General features: G+C 35.9%; 1 protein-coding gene across 7 annotated transcripts in view; it reads right to left on the bottom strand.

Annotated features, from left to right (window-relative positions):
* CCDC50 (coiled-coil domain containing 50) overlaps window positions 1-22,921 on the bottom strand; it is a 69,981-nt gene that overhangs the window by 5,213 nt on the left and 41,847 nt on the right. For 2 of the 7 annotated variants that reach the window (XM_082694693.1, XM_082694696.1), the window contains exons 5-12: window positions 22,335-22,452; window positions 17,523-18,050; window positions 10,508-10,623; window positions 10,038-10,082; window positions 9,836-9,940; window positions 7,975-8,054; window positions 2,757-2,863; window positions 38-1,227 (exon numbers count right to left, since the gene is read on the bottom strand). In XM_082694693.1, the coding sequence (XP_082550819.1) occupies window positions 1,208-1,227; window positions 2,757-2,863; window positions 7,975-8,054; window positions 9,836-9,940; window positions 10,038-10,082; window positions 10,508-10,623; window positions 17,523-18,050; window positions 22,335-22,452 (1,119 nt within the window). In that variant the 3' untranslated portion in view covers window positions 38-1,207. Of the gene's footprint in view, window positions 1-37; window positions 1,228-2,756; window positions 2,864-7,974; window positions 8,055-9,835; window positions 9,941-10,037; window positions 10,083-10,507; window positions 10,624-16,443; window positions 16,924-17,168; window positions 17,272-17,522; window positions 18,051-22,334; window positions 22,453-22,921 lie in introns of those variants that run through there. The other 5 variants (XM_082694695.1, XM_082694697.1, XM_082694694.1 and 2 more) reach the window with 4 other exon arrangements.

Below are 22,921 nucleotides of genomic sequence, written 5' to 3'. Positions count from 1 at the left end.
TATATCTATATCTATATCTATATATATATATACACACACACACCATGATTGCCATTTATATTAACTAACTAGTATGGGAAAATAAGCATTTCCACAAGGTTAGAAACTGGACAAAAACTAGGTTTCTCAAAGAAGGCTTTAAAGGTCCTGTACAAAGGAATCCAATGCCATGAATCACTACCAAATATGTGGAGCTAAATACCTGGATAAAGAATCACTGTATCCACTTCAACTTCATGTTGAGTTCATCTGACTACTGACTGATAGATAAAATACTCTTTGAGCGGTTGCCAACAAATACCATCATTTTTTAAGCAAGTGGAAAACTTATCAATCTATGTCCACAGAGAATGACGGCATCACCACTACATAAACATTTTTCCAATTCTACTTCCCTTGGCTCTATCTGTAAATGTAAAAGAAGAGAAGAGATACAACCCTTTTTTACTTTTTCACTTTCAGCTGAATTTGCACAGACCTGAGTTAATATTTCATAGAATTAAACTTTTGCCAATAAATACTAATAAATAGCCCAATGCCCAGAGGCCTCATAAAGACTTGGTATTAAGCTGAAGAAGAGGGAAAGTGTCAGAGAATGACATCTGGGCCAATTCTCCCAGGACAGCTTATAAGGATAAAACTGCTACAGTCCTGGTGGTCAGCATAACATGTTCCAACTGTTCCAGGTTTTCTACTTTTTTTTTTTTAATACTTTATGGTTGCGATTTTTTTTTTTAATTTTCCTGAAGAATACAAAAAGCAAAAGGTTCTTTAATATACCATACACTAATGCACGAAAAAAGCTATTTCTTATATTCTTTTATTCTGTATTGCTTCCAGACATTATGTTTTATTCTGATCATAATCTCCACAAAATTCTAACTGCTAAATAAAGCCTAGTCTCTAGATACCAGTACTCCATTCCTAACAAAAATGATATTTCACAGAGCTTTTAGACATTATATCCCAGGAAGCATATGTAGCAGAGAGGTGGCCAATATTCAGAAGCTAGATTTTCCTGTACTGCCCAAGTGATCAGGAATAAACAAACATTTTAAACGAATTAAAATTATTTATGGTCAGAACACTTGAAGATAAATCCCAGGAATACAAACCCAGGAGGAAAAAAATGAGTGTGGAATGCATTCTGTATCATCCAGTAATGTTTGCTACAGTGAGTCCGTTCTCAAGGCAGATTCCTAGGGTTTTACTGCTTATGATGGAAACCTTGGAAAGGAGGAAAAAAGAAGAAACACCATTAAGGACAAAACCTTGGAAATGCTCTGCTTTCTCCCTGCTCGGACAAAATCACTTATCTTCATTTCTATGCATGTCTTCTTTGTTCTTGATTGTAAAATATTTACATACAGAGTTAATGTGCTATCTTAGTATTGTATATCAAATGTATGTCAAAGATAGACCTCCCGTAAGGGGAGGGGAAAAAAAAAATCATGAGCTACTTCCAGTTAAGCCAGCCACATTGGAAAGTCTGCCAAAGGATGGAAATTAAAGTGTAAGGGTTGTTTTGGTAATGTCCAACTAATTCTGCCTTTTACATAATGTCCTTTGTCTGATCAACCCTGTATGAATGTCCAAATGGAGAGGGTTGGGGTTAGGAGACCTTTCTAAAAAGATATAAGTGCTTGGCAACCTCCTGCTCCCTGAAATTCTCATTTAATTTGTCTGGAGCAGCACCTGTATACTGGTATTTTGTGATGATCACAGGGGGAAAAAAAAATTAAAGAAGTTTGGGAAGGCATGACCATTAGATTTGTTAAAGGATAATAAAAGCATGACCTAAGAAATCTTCAAAAGCTGTACCAAATAACAGGTATCAATTTACAGGACTTAATATTTATAAAGACTATTGCAATGTGCTTTCATGTATTTTATTTATATGATCCTGACAACACTGACACTATTAAAATCACTTCCATTTTTAGATGAGAAAATTAATATAAGAATTACCACCTTTTCATTATTTCATTTTATGAGTGAATGTGTATGCTTGGTAGAACAGCTACATGCAACCATTCTTTTCTTTTTAAAGATTTGGCACAAAAATACATAAATAAATAAAATAAAGATCTGGTCCAACTTAGACTTCATATTCTTTCATTTCCTTTGCCCAGATTTTCTTTTGTGTGACAGAAGTTTTGTGTGAATTGTATATATATGTGTATACTTTATTAATTTTAATTTCTTTCCTTTTTTTAACTTTTTATTAAATCCTAGTTAGTTGACATACATTGTAATATTAGTTTCAGGTGCACAATATAGTGACTCAACACTTCCCACACAGCCCCTGGTGCTCCTCACAAGTGCCTCCTTCACCCCAATCCCCTATTCACCCACCCTCCCTTTGCCCTCCTTTCTGATAACCATCACTTTGTCCTCTGCAGTTAAGAGTCTGTTTTCTTGGTTTCTCTCTCTCTCTTTTTTTTTCTTTTCCCTTTGCTCTTTGTTTTGTTTACAGTCACCCTTTAACAATCTGATAAAAGCTACAAATTCTCCCTACGGGAAAATGCACATACATAGACCATCTGGCATTCAAATTAGGGTGTTCTGTTTTCTGTTTTATCTTTTATATTTTTTAACAAATGAAGAATACTATAATGATGTTCCAAAAGAAACGATAACTTATTCTGCCACTCTAGCGATCTATAAGACATCCTTTGATTTTTCCACCATACCATGAGGATTGTTAAAAAAAAAAAAAAAAATCCTAAGCTTGAACACATATATATTTTTCTTACCTTTATGAGTGGATTCTGATTTTGAGAAATGACGCGTGGAATTATTCTGGTTTGTAAAATGAGTGTAATCCAAATCTTCAGCATCCGTCATGATAGGTGGTGGTGGCCTGAAGGGAAGTCCAAATTTAAAGAGATACTCTAATTAGTGGTGACTCCAACTCCACCTCTTATTGGAATACATGGTAAAAACATTTTAGTAGAAATGCAAAGCCACATTGTAGTAGAATTCTTGTCTTAGTTCCTTGCCTGTTGCATAACCTTGAATAAATTATTTTATCTTACTGTTCCTTTGCTTTCATATACATAATTCAACAAAAACAAATATTTTCTGAGCACCTAGTATGTAGGAAGCATTGTGCTAAGGACGAGAGAAAAAACAATTACATGTATGACTACTGCCATTGAGAAATGGACTTTCTTTTGGTAGATTTTAAGAAGAAAAAGAAGAAAAAAAAGTAAAGGATAGAAAAGAAGTAATAAAGTTAAACAAGGAAGAAGGAAAAAGAGAGGGTGAGGGTGGCGGGTCAGGAGGGAGGACAGGAAAAAAGGAAAGGGGAGGGCGAGGATATGGCTCAGCTTGTAAAATCTAGAGCAAAGTTCCTCAGTCCACTAGGTGGCAAAGCAGAGCTTAGAGAAGGAAAGCACAGTCACACACTGGCAACTTTTCATGTCAAAAGGAGACAAAATGTAAAAACACTGGGGAATTTTTATTACTCCAAAACTGTAATTATTTTAAAATCACGTGACATAGTGTTTTTTTGTTGTTGTTGTTGTTGTTTGTTTTTTTTGTTTTGTTTTGTTTTTTGCAAACTCTTGGCATTGATGAAGATAAGGAACAAAATCTCTCATCAGAGGTATATTAAATGCTGCACTAGAGCATGGAACCAGAAGAGGTAACAGAGTATGTCAAATAAATGAGCACGCTGAAGGACGTTGTTTGTAACCATATATGCAATCTGGAAGCACCAGTATACTGCAGTTCAGAAAGGTATGATGAATTTGATACAAACGGCTCTGTCATGCAAGAATAAAGACAAGTGATTTTAAATTTCTCCATCGGTCTCTAAGCAGCAGGTCTCTGAGTATTTGGAGTCTGCCACAGGTCAGCACAGGATGTAAGCTTGAGGACTGTGCTATGGGCTCTCCTCAGATGATCTCAATGAATTTTCAGGACCAGTCTGCAGGGCAGCTATCACATACATACTTCAGAGTTACACTGGATTAGATGAGGCAAGTGATCTGTCCAAACTCACACAGTTGTTAAATGGCAGGGGTGGGGCTCAAACTTGACTCCTCTTCAAAACCAGTGTGCTCTTCACTACACTCCGCTGTGCTACACACATGTGTATTTTTATCAGCAGCAGTATCTGCATTCAAGACTATACACACACGTATGTATCTTACACTTTCAGATGGTATTTGGCTTATATTTTTATATTTTCATGCTTTTGTTCTGCATATATAACTAATATATAATATAATTGAGCATAAAATGATACAGTATTTTTAATTTTTCTTATTTTTCACTTTAACTACTTGTTTTCAAATGCTAGAAATGAAACATAGTGTTTTTCTTTCATTATTGACTAACAGTTTATAACAAGTGCCTTAAAAAGCAGTGTTAGGAGTTAGCAGGAAGAGTTGAGACAAACAATCAGACTCTAGAATTAGGAAACTCAACTTCAAAAAGAAGGTGGTTCAAGAAGTAGCTTAGGCCCAAGAAAACAGTACTGGTCATCAGGACGGCAGAGTCTCATCTCCACTCCTCCATTAAACTCTCATATTAGGTGATCAAAAGCCAGAAAAACAAAAGCCAAGTGTAACTCTCAAAAACAAACCAAACAAAAACACAACAAACAAAAACCCATGATTACTGCCTTACCATCAACCTATCAAGGAAAAGGATGCTAACGTGTGAAACAACACAAGGAACTTCCATGGGCTAGGGTCTCCACGGGCTAAACAAATCAATTCTTCTCAGTTTTCTTTGTATCCTGTCTGCTTAGTTTGTTTTCTGGTTTTTGTTGTTGTTGTTGTTTAAGATTTTAGAGAGGAACAGAACACATGCACACAAGCAGGGGAAGGGCAGAAGGAGAGGGAGAGACAGAGTCTCAAACAGACTCTCCACTCAATGCAGAACCAAGAGTCCACGGCTTAACTAACTGAGCGGCCCAGCCACCCTACGTCTGCCCAGTTTTTTATTACACACCAAACAAATCTTGGCTTATGGCTTCCAGTAGTCCTATCAAGCTATCTGCCGCACTGGAGACATTGTTGTAAAGCTAAGGATATTCATATTCAAAATCAGGAAAAGCTTGCTAACCAATAGTCTGTTTCATAATTTTAGAAGTATTAGGAATACCTGTTTCCTATTGTTCTCACAAAATAATTTAAATGTTTAAGTCAGCAACACAGCCAAATACCTTTCAGAATTCACTCAAAAATCATTTCTTCAGGTGCCTGGGTGGCTCAGCCTGGTAAGCATCCAACTCTTGGTTTTGGCTCAGGTTATGATGACAGAGTCCTGGGATCAAGTCCCAAGCAAGGCTCCCTGCTCAGTGGAGTCTGCTTCTCCCTCTCTCTCTCTCTCATGCTCTCTCTTTCAAATAAATAAAATTAAATTAAATAAGTCATTTCTTTAAGAGGCCCTCCAAGATACCTGGACCAGGCAATCTCCTTATTCTCTTATAATACCATGCACTTTTCATCCAAAGCATTTAACATGGTAATAGTTATTTATACTATTGTTCAGATGATACATTTCATCAGAACAAAAAACAGTTCTTTCTTGTTAACTGCTGCTTACTCTAACTATGGGCAATTATTAGGACAGTCAACAAATATCTAATGAATGACTAAGTAGAGATATATATATTTCATACTCATAAGAATGCTGTAGGAACTAAATGAGATTTTTTAAATGCTTGTGTTTTTCTAAGGGAAGAATGCAAATAAAATACCAGGAGTATGATGAGTATAAAATCCTACACTTTAAAAGATTTTGGAACTTGGTTGAAACTTTTCTCAGTTATAAAGTGTCTAAATTAAGTCAGATCACCAACTGACTTTGCATTTCCTTAGAGAGGGTAGAAAATCTTGTAATGGACAAAGAAACTGATTTTGGACCATGAGTGTTACAAGCTCTCATGATAATTTGTTTTCCCTCTACTACTATTATCACTATACTGAAGTAAACTTCTAGACCTAGGATGTTCCGTGATCCTTAAATCCATCTCTTTCTGTACAAACAGGTAAGTAAATCCACCATACTTAAACATGAAGGAGGAAATAGAAAATGTGAAAGAGGAAACCACAGACTAACCAGAAAGCATATATTCTAATATTAGTTGTACAAGATCTGTGGTAGTATGCTTACTTTTTAACTATGAAATACAAATTTCATAAAATTCTCATTTTTATTTTGTCACCTATATCTAGATCTATATCTATACATATGATCTTTCTATAACTGACACTTAAAGACAAATGTTCCCTTCAAGTCAATAAAAGACTTCAGTTCTATAAGTCACAGGTCACTTTTACTCATTTAAAATAGCTATTTTAATACTGGATCATTTGTTTATTCATCTTCAATATACCAAATATTTTTAAAGTAACTTACATTTCAGAAACTTGTTTTCAACTTCAATACATCTTTTTAAATAGACATTCCAGACTACTCTATCATATCTGATGTCAAAATTATTAGTGTTTAAAGTGCCCCAAAATTTAGGAGACTACAGAAAAACCCAAAAGATGTTTTAATTCAGTTGAGTAAAGAAAATGTAATAAACCACTTATTTACCTACTGAGAAGACATTAATTACTTCTTATTTTACTTGGATATTGCAAGGATGAAAATAAAGTCTGCCTTAAAAAAACCTTTGGCTGCTGGGGAGAGAGGAGTATGGAGAAGATGGTTGGGTAACGGGCATTGCAGAGGGTATGTGCTATGGTGAGTGCTGTAAAGTGTGTAAGCCTGACGATTAACAGACCTGTACCCTTGGGGCAAATAATACATTATATGTTAATAAAAAAAAATTAAAACAAAAACAAAAACCTTTGGCATGTGCTTACTTAAAATATATAAGAAGAATTAACTTTAAACAATTGATAGAATATACTACTGTTGCCCCAAGAGCCTTACAAACCTGAGGTAGTTTTCTGAAGGATATTATCTTCTAAGAGCCCATGGGTTTTTAAAAATAGAATACAGCCTTTTTTTTTTTTTTTTTAAAGTAGGTAGGTGTTGAGCCAACATGGGGCTTGAACTCATGACCCTGAGATGAAGACCTGAGCTGAGATCAACAGTCAGATGTTTAACTGACTGAGAGACTCAGATATCCCAAAACAATTTGGCCTTCTAAGGACACTAAAAACATATTCTCTTTAAGCCAAAAAGTCTAGCAGCTTAAGTGTGGCAACAGCAGTGTATATTTTTCAATGTGATAAAGCTAATACATATATTAATAATTAGGATCAATATTCAAAGTTTTAAAAGAATTTTCAAAATGTGAAATTTAGTGTTAATTCTGTCTTTCTGTATATAATATTCTTTCTATTCCAAATAGGTTTTTTTTTTTTTTAAGCCACAGGAAGCAATAAAGGACAAAGAGAACAAAAAAAGGTTGCTTCCTCAGAGACTTAACTATTGCTAACTTGAGGTAGGAGGTAGAAAGATTGCATATACTCCTTGAACTATGACCCAAGGCTGTTTGAGAGAAGTCCAAAAGTACATCTACTATAGCCACAGCTATTTGATATAGTTGGATTTAGAATAGTCTGCCATGTCTCAAGTAGGTGCCAAGACTTTGAGATTCACGCAGAAATGAACTTAAGTATGTGTAAAGATCAAGCACACACCAGTATGACCATGAAACTCAGTAAAACTTCAAAAGCTGAGATTTTACTGGGAAATTGTTTAAGTTCATCCCTTCTTAGCTGAGGGCTATGAATCCAAAGACAAGAACTTGTCCTAACAAAAAACACATCATTCTTTATATGCCCTAGTTTCTGTAAAATTATGATCTTCCTGATTTGACTTGATCGACCCAGTTTAAGAAACAAAGTTTGAGAATAATCCCGCAAGACTTGATACCACCTCACAACTGCCAATTTCTGGATCTCCTCTCCAAAGAACACTCTTCTCAGACTATCCACATCTCCTTACTCACCCCAAGGTCAAGTTCCTCACTCCCCTTTCCAGGTGGCATCTTACCGTGCTGGCCTGTCATTCTTAGAACGGTGAGGGTCATCACTCTCTTTCGACTTTGAGTGTGCTGATTTAGTTGTTTTTGGCTAAGGATAGGAAAAAAGAAAAAATAAAAAAGGAAGAAAAAAAGAGAAAAGAAAAGAAAGGAAAAGAAAAGCAAAAGAAAAAACATACATATAGAAAACAGCAAATGGTAAGATTGTTAGGTTTAGAAAATAACTAAATCATATCAAACTATAGCAATTTCAACTTACGTTCACATGAACAACAGTAAGATATTTTTACATACCGTCACTCAGATAAAAAAAAAATTATAGTCACAAACCTATGCTGGAAGTGGTCAGTAGATGAGAGATGAGTGGGCTAACTACACATCAACACGCTCCCTGACAGCAGTGTGCCTGGTCACCCATTATTAACATAAAGCTGCATAACAGCTGACAAGAACTTCCCGAGTCTGTGGAATGTAGGTCTGTGCTCTTAAACTTATTTCTGAACATGTGACTTGGGGGTGGTGATTTTCAAGCCAGGAAACTAAGGAACATTCAATTCAACCTTTCTATCAGAAGAATGATGCCAGTACCAATTACAGAATCTAGGAACTAAAGAAGTCTTGATACTTGCTAGAAGTGTGACCTTCCCCTTTTATTGCTTGATTTGTGATTTTTAAAAATACTCACTTCTTCACAGTTGAGCTAACAAAGAATCCAAGTAACTCCTGGGCAATTATTTGTAGCTTAACTTATAGAGCAGAAGCATTTGGGAGCCCTTCTACTAAAATGAAATACATTTGTTAGGAAAATCCTGAATTACTAAACGGGTAAAAGAAAGAAAGACCTATACATAATTAATAATGCTTTCATTTGATTTCAAACTGAAAACTGAATAACTGAGCAAGAGGAAACAGTAGAGCAATGCTGTTATGACGGTTTCTGTCTTCTTTTTCCTCCTAATCGGTGCTGAAACCAGAGACCCAAGGGAGGAATTTGTTCGAGAGAGAAAGGACAGTGCTAAACATCACTATGGCTTGGATACACATCTGAGCTGAATCTTCTCAGGCCTAGTACAAACTCCCTCTCTGAAAAATCTTTACCTTGGGAATTCTTCCTCCCTGCAACTCTGCTGTTCTTCTACTCTGCTTTCTTCAGCCAGCTTGACCTTGTATCTGTTCGCAGTCTACATTGTCCTCTTTACCCTCCTACATTTTACAGTATTATGAGGAAACTGTATGTTTGCCCTTCCCTGTTAAGTGCAGAGCAGTGCACTGCACACAGTAACTACTGAGTAATGTTTGTGAACCTGGACCTTACTTTACAGCAGAAGAGATGGCAGCCACTACTCTGTCTAGTGTTTCTGACTGATGAGGGGAAGATGATAGATCAAGCTCATGCTAGACGGTTCCTACACTCTGACCTAAGCCTTGGTTGCTAGTGGTATCTGTCGGTTTGCCACAGATCAAGTTATGTCAGAGGAAAGAAAAATTATGGGCACATGATCATGGATGGACAATATAAGCACACAGAAAAAGCAGAGAGAGAAAAAGAAAAGGTCACTGGTGAAATAGGAAAGCATGAGAAAATACTACATTCTCCTGTAAGGTAAATATTAGTAAAACTAAGGTTGCTTATGACCAGAGGCACCTGCACCTCAACTGATCTTAAAATCAATGGAATGAGTTTTCAATCTTAGCAGTAATCTTTTCACAGTTACTTTGAAGAATTAAGTTTCTTTGTAATGAAGTCACTTTTACAAATTAGATCCATATATGCAATACAGATAATTTGTAAACACTAAATACAGTTGCAGAATTTACCCTAAAATTAGAGTCCCCATTACAAAAATCAGAGAAACAATAAACAGAACTTACCTTCCAATCAGGGTCATGCTTCCTTTTGTCCAAAGATGATTTCTCCCGCTCCTTGGCCTTCTTATAAGCTTTCTTTTCTTCAGCCATGAGAAGTCTAGCGATTTCCTAAACAAAATCCAGTCAATACCATTGATTGCAGAGTTGTGGGCAAAAACTACTGGATATTTCTAAAGAGTACTGGCCAAACGAATTATGAACTCACCTCATCCTGGGCTACTTGAGCTGCTCTCATGTCCACCTGGGTAGCCTACAGTATAGAAATACACAAAATTGAGTCATTTAACTAGAATCTGTGTTGTCCATTTTAAAAAAATCTTCCATAAAAGTAAGCTGGTATTTCAAACCAGCTGTAATCAACATCCCTTAAGTTTAATTAGTATAATTTCACCAGCCAGAGCAGGGGCTATTTTTATCAAATTCCACACCAGATTACTAAAGGATTATCAGGACTCAATGAAAGAGAGAAAGGGATATGGAATTTTGTTGCTAATGTTTACTCAGTAAGTAGAACTGAACAATCTATTCCCATTGTCTTGATTTTCCCACCGATAAAAAGGTACCAGCTTCTCAACTCACAGAGGTTCATTAAGCCTATTACATAATCTCAAGAATGATTCAATTCAAGAAAACCTAGTGATTATCACCTAAAGTTCTACGTGAAAATTTACTCACCAAAATTTCTTCTTCTTGCAGTTTTCTGGCAATTTCAGCATCATACCATTCCTGATCTCTGTGCGCCACTCGTGAGGGAGTAGAGAGAGCTTCTTTCATCCCTCTTGGCTTCATTCCTAGAAAAAACTCAATGTAATAAGGCAACTGCATTTGTTTTCTGAAAAGGTGCAAAAGTTAAAGTTCTTCTTTAGTATCTAACACTGACAACACTGCCACCACTATAGAATTCCGTGTAGGGTGCACGTGAAATAAGTTTTTCCCTTAGGCACAGAAGTGGCAATGCAGATTATCCACACATTGAAACAAAGTTACCCACACAAAATCACCAGGCAAAACTCCCCTTTCATATAGTTTCTTCAACAGCAGAAAATCACACAATGAACTGTAAGTGAGGCTTTTGCAAAAATAGCTAGTGAAAAAAAGGTGAAGTCACTGAAATTAAAAAAAAATAGAGTAAGGAGAGTTAGAAGAGTCGGGAGTTTTAAAGAGGCTGAGGAGTCAAGACTGGAGGAAATGAGGCTCTTCCTTCTATTTAACTCAGCCTTGCATACTTTACTTCAGGGGGAACAGAAACAGTATCACCGGGGAGCTATGTGACAGTACCTGTGAGCCCACAAGAGGCCCTACCATAGTTTCCGCTCTGATGGTCAACAAACCCACTTGCTTTAGATCCTTCCTGTAGCTTTGATTAGTTCAGTGTTGTTGCTAAATTTTAGGGAAGATATAACATAAGGGAAATACCAGAGAACAAAATGAATGACTTTGATTTCTACTCCTCTGAGGGAAAAGGAACATGGGGGACTGATGGGGAATTGTGGCATTTTACTTTGAAATGTTATAAACAACATGTAGTCCTTTTATAACTTTTAATCAAGTGGTAGCTGCTAATGTTTATTTCAAAATTGCAGATATTTCCCTCTTTGTATCTTGTATTAATTACAATTATTCAACATTGTAAATGTATTGGATACAGAAGTAATAACAATTTTCAGTGCCATGAACATGATTAACCATCTGAAATAGTAACTTCCAATAAAGGGACTACTGAAGGGAGAAAGAAAATTTACTACTAACTGCCTACTTCGTTGTATCAGTGGTTGTCAACTCTAGCTATATATTAAACTCACTTGGGATGCTTTAAATAAACATAAAAATCTTCAACTCAAACCTCAAGGATTCTAACTTAGGTAGCCTGGATGAGATCTGGTTGTTTTAATCCTAATAGTTGATGCTTGCTTGAAAATGGCATTGAAACTATTAGTTTACTATATTATATCCATCAAAATAACCATACATTAAAATAATGTTTATCAAAATGCCTCACTGCACTTGACAAAAAGTAAAGGAAAAAATACAACTAAATTCTGGGCACATGAAGAAATTTAAATTATTTGGAGAAGTCTCTCTTTGTAGAGCTTTACACCTAGTTTTGTGGTAAATCCACAAGCCATGTATTCATATGTCTTCCCCCACAAATACAGACTATTAAACCTGGATTTCTTAACTTCAGGCCTATTAGCACCTGTTTATTCAGAATACAGAATTCACTTCAGTTTCTCATCATCTCTAGAGCTACTGAATCTTATATTCTGGGCTAGGCTGGGCTGGGCTGGCTTTAAAACAGATTTCTGAGTGGTTTGGGACAGTCAGGAAACAGAGATATTCTCAAGAGTGAATCATATTTAAATGAAATAGTAAACCTCCCTGAGTTATCATTAGTTTGGTCATAACTGGAAAACAGTATTTCAGGGAAAATAAATGAAATTATATAGGGAGCTGGAATTGAACAAAGTTAGTGGAAAAGAGGCTGTGATATTATTCTCCTATCTATAGGAAACTGATACTTCTCTAAGCAGCTGAGTCTCACAGCAAAGATTACAGTTAGGCCTTTTTCCTTCCATTTTGCCACCAGTGAAAAAAACAACAGAGTGGGATGTGTTCAGATTTTAACACACTAAACCCTCTCCACTCTTACTCTACACCACAGAATTCACTAAGAAAACATTTTGTCTTAGTATCTTTCAAAGACACTTAGAAGACATTCAAGTGAAATAGTCAAATGAACAAACTTAATTGGTTTGACAGGTAAGACTGTCACTTCCAGGCAGTTTAAAAGAAAATTATACACAGGTCAATGGAACAGAATAGAGAGCCCAGAAATAAATCCATGCATATATGTTCGATTGATCTATGACAAGGAAGCCAAGAATATACAATGGGGAAAATACAGTCTCTTCAATAAGTGGTATGGGTAGAACTGGACAGCTCCATGCAAAAGAATAAAACTGGACTTATACTATAAAAAAATAACTCAAATGGGGGTGACTGGGTGGCTCAATGGGTTAAAACCTCTGCCCTTGGCTTGGGTCATGATCCCAGGGTCATGGGATCAAGCCCCTCATCAAGCTCTGCATCGGGCTCTCTGCTCAGCCGGGAACCTGCTTCCTCTCTTTTTCTCTGCCTGCCTCTCTGCCTACTTGTGATCTCTCTTTGTCAAATAAGTAAATAAAATCTTAAAAAAAAAAAAATAACTCAAGTGGATTACAGACCTGAACATAAGACCTGAAACCATAAAACTCTAAGAAGGAAGCATAAGCTCTTAGAAATGATTTTTTTTTAATTTGACACCAAAAATAAAAGCAACAAGACCAAAACTAAACAACTGGTACTATGTCAAACTGAAATGCTTCTACACAGCAAAGGAAACCATTAGCAAAATGAAAAGACAACCTATGGAATGGGAGTAAATAGTTACAAATTTAGTAAGAAAGTACTATCCAAAATCTATGAGGAACTCATCCAACTCAATAGCAAAAAACAATCTGCCTTAAAAATGGGCAGATGTTCTGAATAAATATTTTTCCAAAGACATAAGGATGGCCAATGGGTACATGAAAAGGTGCTCCACATAATTAATCATCAGGGAAATACAAATCAAAACCACAATGAAATTTCACTTTGCACCTGTTAGAATGGCTATTATCAAAAAGACAAGAAATAATGAGTGTTGGTGAGGATGTGGAGAAAAGGGAACACTTTGTGCACTGTTGGTGAGAATGTAAACTGGAACAACCACTATGGAAAACAGTATGGAGGTTCCTCAAAAAATTAAAAATAGGACTACCGTGGGATCCAGTAAATTCCATTTTTGGATATTTTTCTGAAAGAAACCAAAACACGAACTCAAAAAGATATATGTACCCCCATGTTCACTGTAGCATTATTTACAAAAGCTAAGAATGGGAACAACCTAAGGGTCCATCAACATATGAACAGATAAAAAAAATACGGTATATATACAATGGAATATTATTCAGTTATGAGAAAGAACATTTAGCCATTTGCAACAACATGGAAGGACTCTGACAGCATTATGCCAAGTCAACTAAGTCAGCCATAAAGAAACAAATACTTTATGACCTCACTTTATAGAGAATCATAAAAAAAAAAAAAAAAAAAGCACTCATAGATACATAGAACAGACTGGGAGTTGCCAGAGGCAGAGGGTAAGGAGTGGGCAAAATGGTTGAAGGGGGTCAAAAGGTACAAACTTCCAGTTATAAAATAAGTAAATATGGTTTAGCTATTGGTAATAATACTGTACTGCATATTTGAAAGGTGTTAGAGAATACATATTTTTTTTGTTAAGAGAGTACATCTTAAAAGTTCTCATCACACGAAAAACATTTGTGCTTGTATATGGTGATGAATATTAACCACATTTATGAACATTTTACAATATACACAAATATTGAATCATTTCACTGTATACCTGAAACTAAAATAGTATGTTAATTATACCTCAATATAAATGAATGCATGAATGAATGAACAGAATAGTTAATGAGTAAGTATTTGAGGTAATATCTCTCTAAGTCTCAAATATCTAGTGGAGAAACAGTTTATTTGAACTATTGATATATCATTGAAATGTACATGTCTCACAAGCAAAAAAAAAAACTCAATTATTAGATTTCTGGCAGGACTGGTGACTGCATGCAGTATGCTCAGTACCAGAAGTAAAAAGAGCTTTTTTAAGTATATAAGACAAACTTCAGACACTACATTGGAAGTCTACACATTTCATTATAGAAAACGGAGATGCTTTAAAAATGTTAAAAGCGAAGTTAATTGAAGGAAATTAACAGAATGGCTGCTCTTATCACAGTAGACTTAACAATCCAAAAACTAGTTTCCAAAAGATCAGGTGAGGGCTGCCTAGGTGACTCAGTCAGTTAAGCATCTGCCTTCAGGTTCAGGTCATGATCCCAGGGTCCTGGGATCAACTCCCCACTAAGCTCCTTGCTCAGTGGGGAGTTGGCTTCTCCCTCTGTCCCCCTACCCTACTCTCTCTTAACTCTCAAATAAATAAATAAACTCTTTAAAAAAAAAAAAAAAAGATCAGGTGAGCCATACTTAATGGCTGCACATTCTTTTATTTATTTGTTTGTTTGTTTGTTTGTTTATTTATTGACAGAGAGAGATTGAGAGAGGGAGGAGAGGAGAGAGAATTCCGAGCAGGCCCCATACTCAGTGCAGAGCCTGAAAGGAGACTCAGTCTCATGATCCAAAGATCATGACTGCAGTCAAAATCAAGAGTTGGACACTTAACTGACTGAGCCACCCAAATACCCCTGCACATTCAATTCTTAATTTAATTCTTGCTTGTCTTTTGTTCATCATTCTCCAGTTTAGGACACAAGAACCTTCCTGAACAAACACAAATCAAGCTTACCTTTAAATTCTCGCACAATAGGCTAAAATTATTAGAAGTATTAATACTGAAGACACATTTATCCCAAATTTGGGATAAAGTAAGATGAGGACTGACAGATTCTTGAATATCATGCAAGAATATTTTTTAATAAGCCAGTCTGAAGCTTAGGGAATGTCACAGCAGAAAGATATAAATGTCTTATGGTCCTAAGAGGCTGGAAGTTAACCAGCAGGAAGTAATAAGCTGTTATAACTTAAAAGTTCATTAGAGAACTTACCCTCATAGGAGATAGGGTTTTAAAGTCCTTTAGAAAGTTAACTGATCTTATATTTAATTTAGCAATTGTATTTTGCATTCCTTTTTCAACTGACTATGCAAATTCTGTTAGACCTAGCTCTTTGTCATCCTGGTAGTTTCTTCATTACTAACTTAAACAAAACTTTGGCTTATGCTAACAACTTTAAGAACTGTGCTTTTATAAAAACAAGAATAGACACCAGTATTTAATAATTGCATTTTAAGTAATCTTCTATTCTAGAGGGTCACAAAATCAAATACCTCAAATCTCTAGGAAGGTAAAATTTGTAAAGATGAATACAGAATGACAGATCAGCAGCTACACTGTAGCCATTTTAGTAGCTACCTAGCCACATTGTATTTTTAAACTACTGGGGGGTGGAGGGGTAGCAGGGAAGAGGGAGTTTACCCACAATTCCAGTAGGAGGGTTGTGAATCAGTGTTTTATTTCATATTAGTTTTACCTTTCTCAAGCCTGTTTAAGAAAGCCTCAAGTATAATGAAAAGCCATAACCGGCTCTCAAAGCATACTTAAAAAGCAGAATCACAGAATCAGAAATGTAGAGATAGGAGCAATCCTTCACCATGTTATGACTCCAACATACCTTTCTACATTTGGATATAGATAGTATAACTTGTTATAGAGAGATCATATCACTGCCTCCTCTATTCCCACATAGCTCTTTGTTCAAAGTACATCTAATTTGTAATTGTTTACATTTATTCTACTTTCTAGCTTGACTTATACCTCTGGGGCTCAGATCCAAGCATATATCCCAGAACATAAAGCCCGAGGCAGAATATTTTCAGCAGATACTCAATGTAGTTGCTGAACTGAAGTTTCATTTTCTTTACAACCTCGTCTTTTAATAGCTTAAATGACTAACATCATAGGAAGAGATAACATGTAGAAGAAACCTACCAAATCCACCTGAATCTGCAACGTAGAAACCAGTTCCAGACCCAGAAAAACTGGTTGGCTGGGCAGTGAGAAGGAAGAAAATAAGAACAGATGCCTCCATGGAACTCCCCAGTAACCCTCGTGTCTCTGTAAAACTTCAGGAAGAGTAAAATAGAATGAGGAAGAGGAGTATGGCCTGATTATGACTGATAGTGGTACAGCCACAAGGAAAACATCACCACAGCAGTTTCCAGATAAGAACAGAGAAAACCATTACTGTGTCAATGAAGGATGTCAGAGCCTCAAAGATGTCAGAAAATTTGAGGCTCAAGTCTAACATTCACCTCATTCCAAACAAACCCCAAGAACAGAACATACCCAATACTGACATTTCAGAACACCAACTGCAGTCTTAGAGTCTAGATGGTTACAGCTTAGAAAGAAACTTAAGGCAATGGCCTTCCAACTTTAAGTACAGGTCAAAAACAAATCCACCCCACCAGAAGAAAGTACAGAAATGATCATATGAGATCCAGAAAGCTGCCTCTTTAGGAAACAGCCCAGCTGATTCTGACAAAAATAGCCCAAGGCCCACAATTAGAAATATGCTGTTATAACAGACTGCCTATTCAATCTCTCACTTTACAAATGGGAAAGATGAGACCAAGAGAAGCTGGTACTTCCAGACTCATTGGTTATCTAGTTTGGCAAATACTATGAAGACAGTGTCAATACCTCTTACTTACAACCAGAAATTCAGGAGCTTTCATTTGGTCTCTGATCTCTGGTATATGGTCTTGGCAAATGAAGAACTGTATCCAGGACGGGCACCTCCACTGCAATCTGGGGCTAAAAGACCTTTGTAAGGAACTGGTGTATTTTCTTAGAAAGCAGTAGGAGAAAGGTACAAATATTTTTCCTCTTACTATAAACTTGATTTTAAGTAGATACCTTTTATAATATTTGGCTCCAGCATTTATTTTAAAGCCATGAGTATAAACTAAAGATAAAGAATAGGTTGCTTAAGATGCTTATTAAATACATTCGCTTGTATACATATACAGGATACCAGGACTTTCAAAGTGACTGTCCTTTATTACCTGTGTCATGGAGCTGGAGCTGTTCCTCACTCTCTGAGAAGGGAGGAGTCCTGGGCCTGTGTTTCCTTTGTCTGTGCTCACCTTTCCCATGGTCCCTCCCATAAACAGCTTCCTTGTAATGAAGCCCTGCTTTCTGTGAAGACTTGGGTGAAAGCTGGTCTTGGTGTCTGGACTGCTTTTCCCAATTCCAAGTTCGATGGATACTGTTAGCCTCCCCATCATCAAATCCAGTACTCAGAAACACCTCACCACTGATCTTGGGAAGTGGAGGTCTCCGAAGTCTCTCATGATCAGACCGTTTCCTTTCACGCTGCTCTGTGTCAATTTGGGAACTGGCCCTCACTTTGCCCAAGTTATAGGATGACAGACATTTCCCTGATGAACAATGATCTTCTAGTTCTTCCAACTTCTCCACTGGATGTTTGGGTTTCTTGTTCCTTTGCTTCACAGTGTTTCCATCACTTTGGAGTCTACATGACCTTGAGACTCCAGAACCCAATTCCCTTGCCCTCCTGGACTGTGGCTGGTCTGAGTGGAAGTGGAGGGATGTGAAAAATAGAAATGCAGGTTAACTTAATGAGAGTATGAACTCACTATGCAGGAAAGACAGGGCCCAGGTTTAATGTATTTTAAAATGGAGAAGACTACTTTTTCAACTTAACTGAAAATAGGGGACAGGCATTTATTGGAATGGTCCATGTATACATGAAGGATTCTGGGTATTCAGTCAAAAACGTAAAAGACTAAAATAAAATTATGTTAAATAAATCTGAAAGAAGAGCTTGATTATGAATAGGGAGTTAGTATAGTACTTTGATATTTGCCAATAACAAAAACCACAGTCATTAAATGTTAAAGTCTACTTATAAAATCAATTTGGAACTACTGTGGGGAGAAAATAGGGATTGAGAGAGTCTTCTAAAACAGAAAACAACTAAGCCTGGTGATAACTAAGCATTCCAAGAAGAGACTTTCAAATATTCTTATTGGAAATGACAACAAATCTCTATCAGAATGCTGCTAGTTTCCATTTCATTTGGAGACATGACCCAGATTTTAGTATTTCCCTACTCTCTCCCAGCCACGCAGTTCAATGTGGAAGAGGATGGAATAGACAATTTTAAGTGAGTAAACGACCCTGTTATCTTTAGACAACTCTGCTCCCAAACTTCCTTAACTTTGCCAGAGGAAAAAATTAAAAAGGGATGCCATAACAGAATACAGGAAAAGGAGTCACTTCCACCCCTGTATTCATTTCAAAAAATGAGTCGATACTGTATTCTTTGTATAAAAATACAGTGTGTGCTAACTATACAAGTCCCTAAATGTGACACAAAATAGCACATAGAGGGGTGCTTTTGTTAGATCTCACTGAGGCAGGAAGATACTATGAAAATGAAGGAAAGATATTACTGTGCACTTTGCAAGGCATATTTAACGTTTTCTAAGACTCAATACAATCTAGAATAAAAAGACATCCTAATTCCACAGAAAACTGCTAGATTAGCTAAAATACCTTTCCTATTGAAATTACCCACTTGCTGAATTGCATTTGAAACAGCTACCCCAATTTGATGGGACATAGAGGAAATAATGAACTATATATTTTCTTAATTTTGGAAGGTTTTGTTTCTTTTTTATTTTTTTAAGTTTGTTATTGCTAATCAAATAAAGGAACAGAAAGGAAGGGGAGATACACACTAAATGTATCATTGATGTCATCAGGGTTCTCAAAACCTTAATCATTTCCTCTTGAGTTTTCCAGAAGAAAAGAAAATCTGCTTCATAGATATCTAAATTAAAGCTGTCTTCCAAAAAGTTTACAAAATTATCTACAGAACTTTTGATTAAATTTATTTTTTACATAAAAGCGAAAGAGAACAATTATTCTCTATGATAGAGGTATCTATTCTTTTACCAAACTATTATTTTAAGTATATCTTGACAATTGAGAAAGAATCAATTGACTACTGCTGTGAATTATTAATATAATATTGACTTGCTACTTAAATGATGACCACATCCAGGGAACAATGGTTTAGTGTTAATACCAGTGTTCCCACAGAGAGCTGCATGAATGAAGTCTGCCTTCCAGCCCACCAAAACAAGAAGGGCTTTGTTTCTGACATGGATATGTGAGACTATGATTGTTTTGTTGTTGTTTTTAACTCCTTCTAAAAGTTAACTAATATTAGTACTTCTACTTTAGGTAAGTGTGCTCCAAGAATTAGAACAGAGCTGTCACTATATTTTCACAGAGTTGACAGGAAAAATACATGTTGTCTAGTTCACTTGTGATAACTTTAAACCTCAGAAAGAAAGAAGACTGAGGTGGGGGAATCTGCTTGAATCTTTTGAAACCCTATCCAGTTTAAGGACTGAGACTTGTATATTTCTTGAGACTAGGTTATTTGGCAAATATAATTAACTTACTTATAGCCAATGCATATATATTTATATGCATACATACATATATATATATATAAACATTTGTGTGCTTCCATGTTTGTCTTTCAAAATAAGATGATTTTTGTATAGATACGCAAGATATTGTTGTATACACATAATACTGATATATGCATAAACAATAGTACTTAAGAGTTTAAGTCCTCACCAAAATTACATTATTTGATCTTCTCAAAATCCATGTGAAGGATTTATTTTTAAAATCTCCATTTTATCAATAAGAAAAAGGCTTACTGTGATTACAGTAGATGACTTCCCAACACTACAATTGTTCTATAGAAGGGATGAAACTTGAACTAAGGTCTTGTGACTTCAAAAGCCTGATTTAAAAAAAAAATGATCCATATGCCTATGATACTGGTATGGCTTTGAAAGAAAAACATGGATTCACAAAAGAACAAGACAGCATTTCAGCTGATATCAATCTGACATACATTTTAGATAATTTCAAATTTGCAGAAAATCTACAAATGATCATTTTTAAGATTTAAGCTTAAGAAAATAAAAGCTAAAAAGAAAACCACTTCTATAATGTCTACTTTAATTATTATATAATTAAGGCAAAAATCATAGTATACATAAAGATAGAGAAGTACGATTAAATAATATCCCTATGTGTTGGGAAAAGACCACTGCAAAGAAATAAGGATTACACTTTACACTTTGTGCATGTGAGCTGAATTATAATGTGGTTTCTGTGGAACTCATCTTGGTCCAACTCAAAGGCAAATGAATGAGGATCACACATGTTCCGCAAACTATAAACTCGCAGAAACAACACAATTGAAGAGGAACTCTAATATTTATATGCATATGCTCAGGAGGTCACAACATCATGATTTTTTTTTTTTTTAACTTTAAGAAAAACCACTGAATTCTTAACATAGTCTCCTGCCCTAGAGGATGACAGCACTCTGGTTAAATCAACCAGATTTGAGTCCCGACTGAAATTAGCCAAAGGTTTTAACAGAGGAAGGCCAAAATTAATACTTTAGTATACTTAGTTACTTGCCATCCTAATGTTTTTATAGACTTCATAGTTTCAAATGGTTGTTTTTATTTGCAGTGAACATGACTGCAGAGCAGAAATAAAAAACAAATGAAAAACGCCACAGCACATTTCTAAGCTTTTAATTAAAGCTGAAGAATAAACTCTTTGCCTTCTGGTCTCTAGCTACAGAAATATATGGCAATATTTTTTTTTTTCTTCTTAAATGATGTACTACATGATTTCATTAAAAAAACCAGCATAGGGAAAATGACTATAAAAAAAGAGCTGAGCATTTTGCATATGGAAGAAGAGCACAAACAATAAATAATCAACCTGCTTATTAACTGCAGTAGAGCTAAGCTCTACTGATAACAATAAATTTAGAGCATGACTGGGTAAGATTGTACTCAACTATAATAATCCTAGCATCTACATATGCATTCCTTTCATTCTACCCATCAAAGACAAATAAATACCTGCTTCTCCTTTCCAATGAAATTATAGATAAGTACTGATAATTATCTCACAAGGGCATTGGGGATCATTGACTTTAATATCTTTACTCTTTAGGAGATGCTTTAGGTTTTACTTACTTGTTAACCTAAGTCTGGTCTCCAAGTTGAACTACAAAAAATACTGATACTAGAATTATAAGAAATGTCTTCCCTTTAACAGATCTTTAAAGAAGATGGAACAATAATTGCAAATACTCCTTTCCCAACACACTTCTAAGGTAAAGAATCACCGGAACCACAATTGCCACCACAATGCCATTGCCACCACTACAGTGCAAAAGCAGGCACTAGAGAAGAGAAATTGAGAAGGGACTTCTCATCCTCAGGAATTTTTCTATACAGCAGTCAAACAGCAAGAAAGCATCAAGGACAAATAATGAACAGAGTGTCTTAGAATTTAATTTTGTCATCAGCACACATACTCATTGGTAAACGTTTGAATAGGCAAGAGGCAGAGAAAGAAGCTTTGTTACCAACTGATGTAGGACGTACCATCTTCATTATCCGTGGCTCTCTGCTACTTCGGACATTCTGCCCACACTCCTTGAGAAAGGCCAAGCCCAGAGACTCACCCCATTTTCTACACCCCAGTTTATGTGCTTAGAATGTAGTACAGCATTCCAAATGGCTACAGCACAACAGAATGCATGTCAAATCTTACAAAACCACAGTTGTTTTAACAGCCATAAAAATAGCTCTGATCATTCAACTAAGAACAGTTGAATTCATTAGATTCAGAGAGGATCTGGCCACAAATCCACACAGCCCCTGAGGTCACTTTGCAAATTTAAAGGGGTGTCTTATGATTGAGTCTAAGGACAGAGTAAATCATATTGTTACCTCCATTTTCGTAATAGTAACTATCTCCATAAACACTGGATCCAGAGGATTCTGGAAAGTGTTTCTTCCGCTTTTTCTCTTCCTGTAACTCCTTTTCTTGCAAAAGGCGAGCTATGTCCTACAAGTACAGAGAGAATGCTAATCAGTATGACGAGAGAATGAACAAACCTTTTACAGTGGAACAGGTTCCACCCAGTGGCCCTACAAGTCAGTAGTTTGATATTCCATTGCCAAGCTTTTGTGGGCTCTGTCCATAGCTTTCCAGACTTTCAGGTATTAAGCTCATGCTATTCAAATGCCATCCATAATAGCCCAACAGGAGTGGTGCATGATCCAGATGAACAAGAAAGACTTTTCTTTTTTTTGTTTGTTTTCAACTAAATTTAAATCTAATGCAATCTGAAGACATACAAACCTAGCTTTCCTAAAGCTGGCTATACAATATAATTTTTAAAATACTTATTTGCGGGCCCTTTTTCCAAGCTGATGATTCAGTAAGTCTGGATGGAGAAGAGTGTGGTAATCTATGAAACTTTATAAACTGCATGTATAATTTAATTTTAAAATTTTATAAAAGAATTTTTCTG

Source organism: Mustela nivalis, assembly GCF_964662115.1.
Source record: "Mustela nivalis genome assembly, chromosome: 1".
NCBI lineage: Eukaryota > Metazoa > Chordata > Mammalia > Carnivora > Mustelidae > Mustela > Mustela nivalis.
The sequence above is the reverse complement of the archived record's forward strand: the minus strand, read 5'-3'. Positions and strand labels throughout refer to the sequence as shown.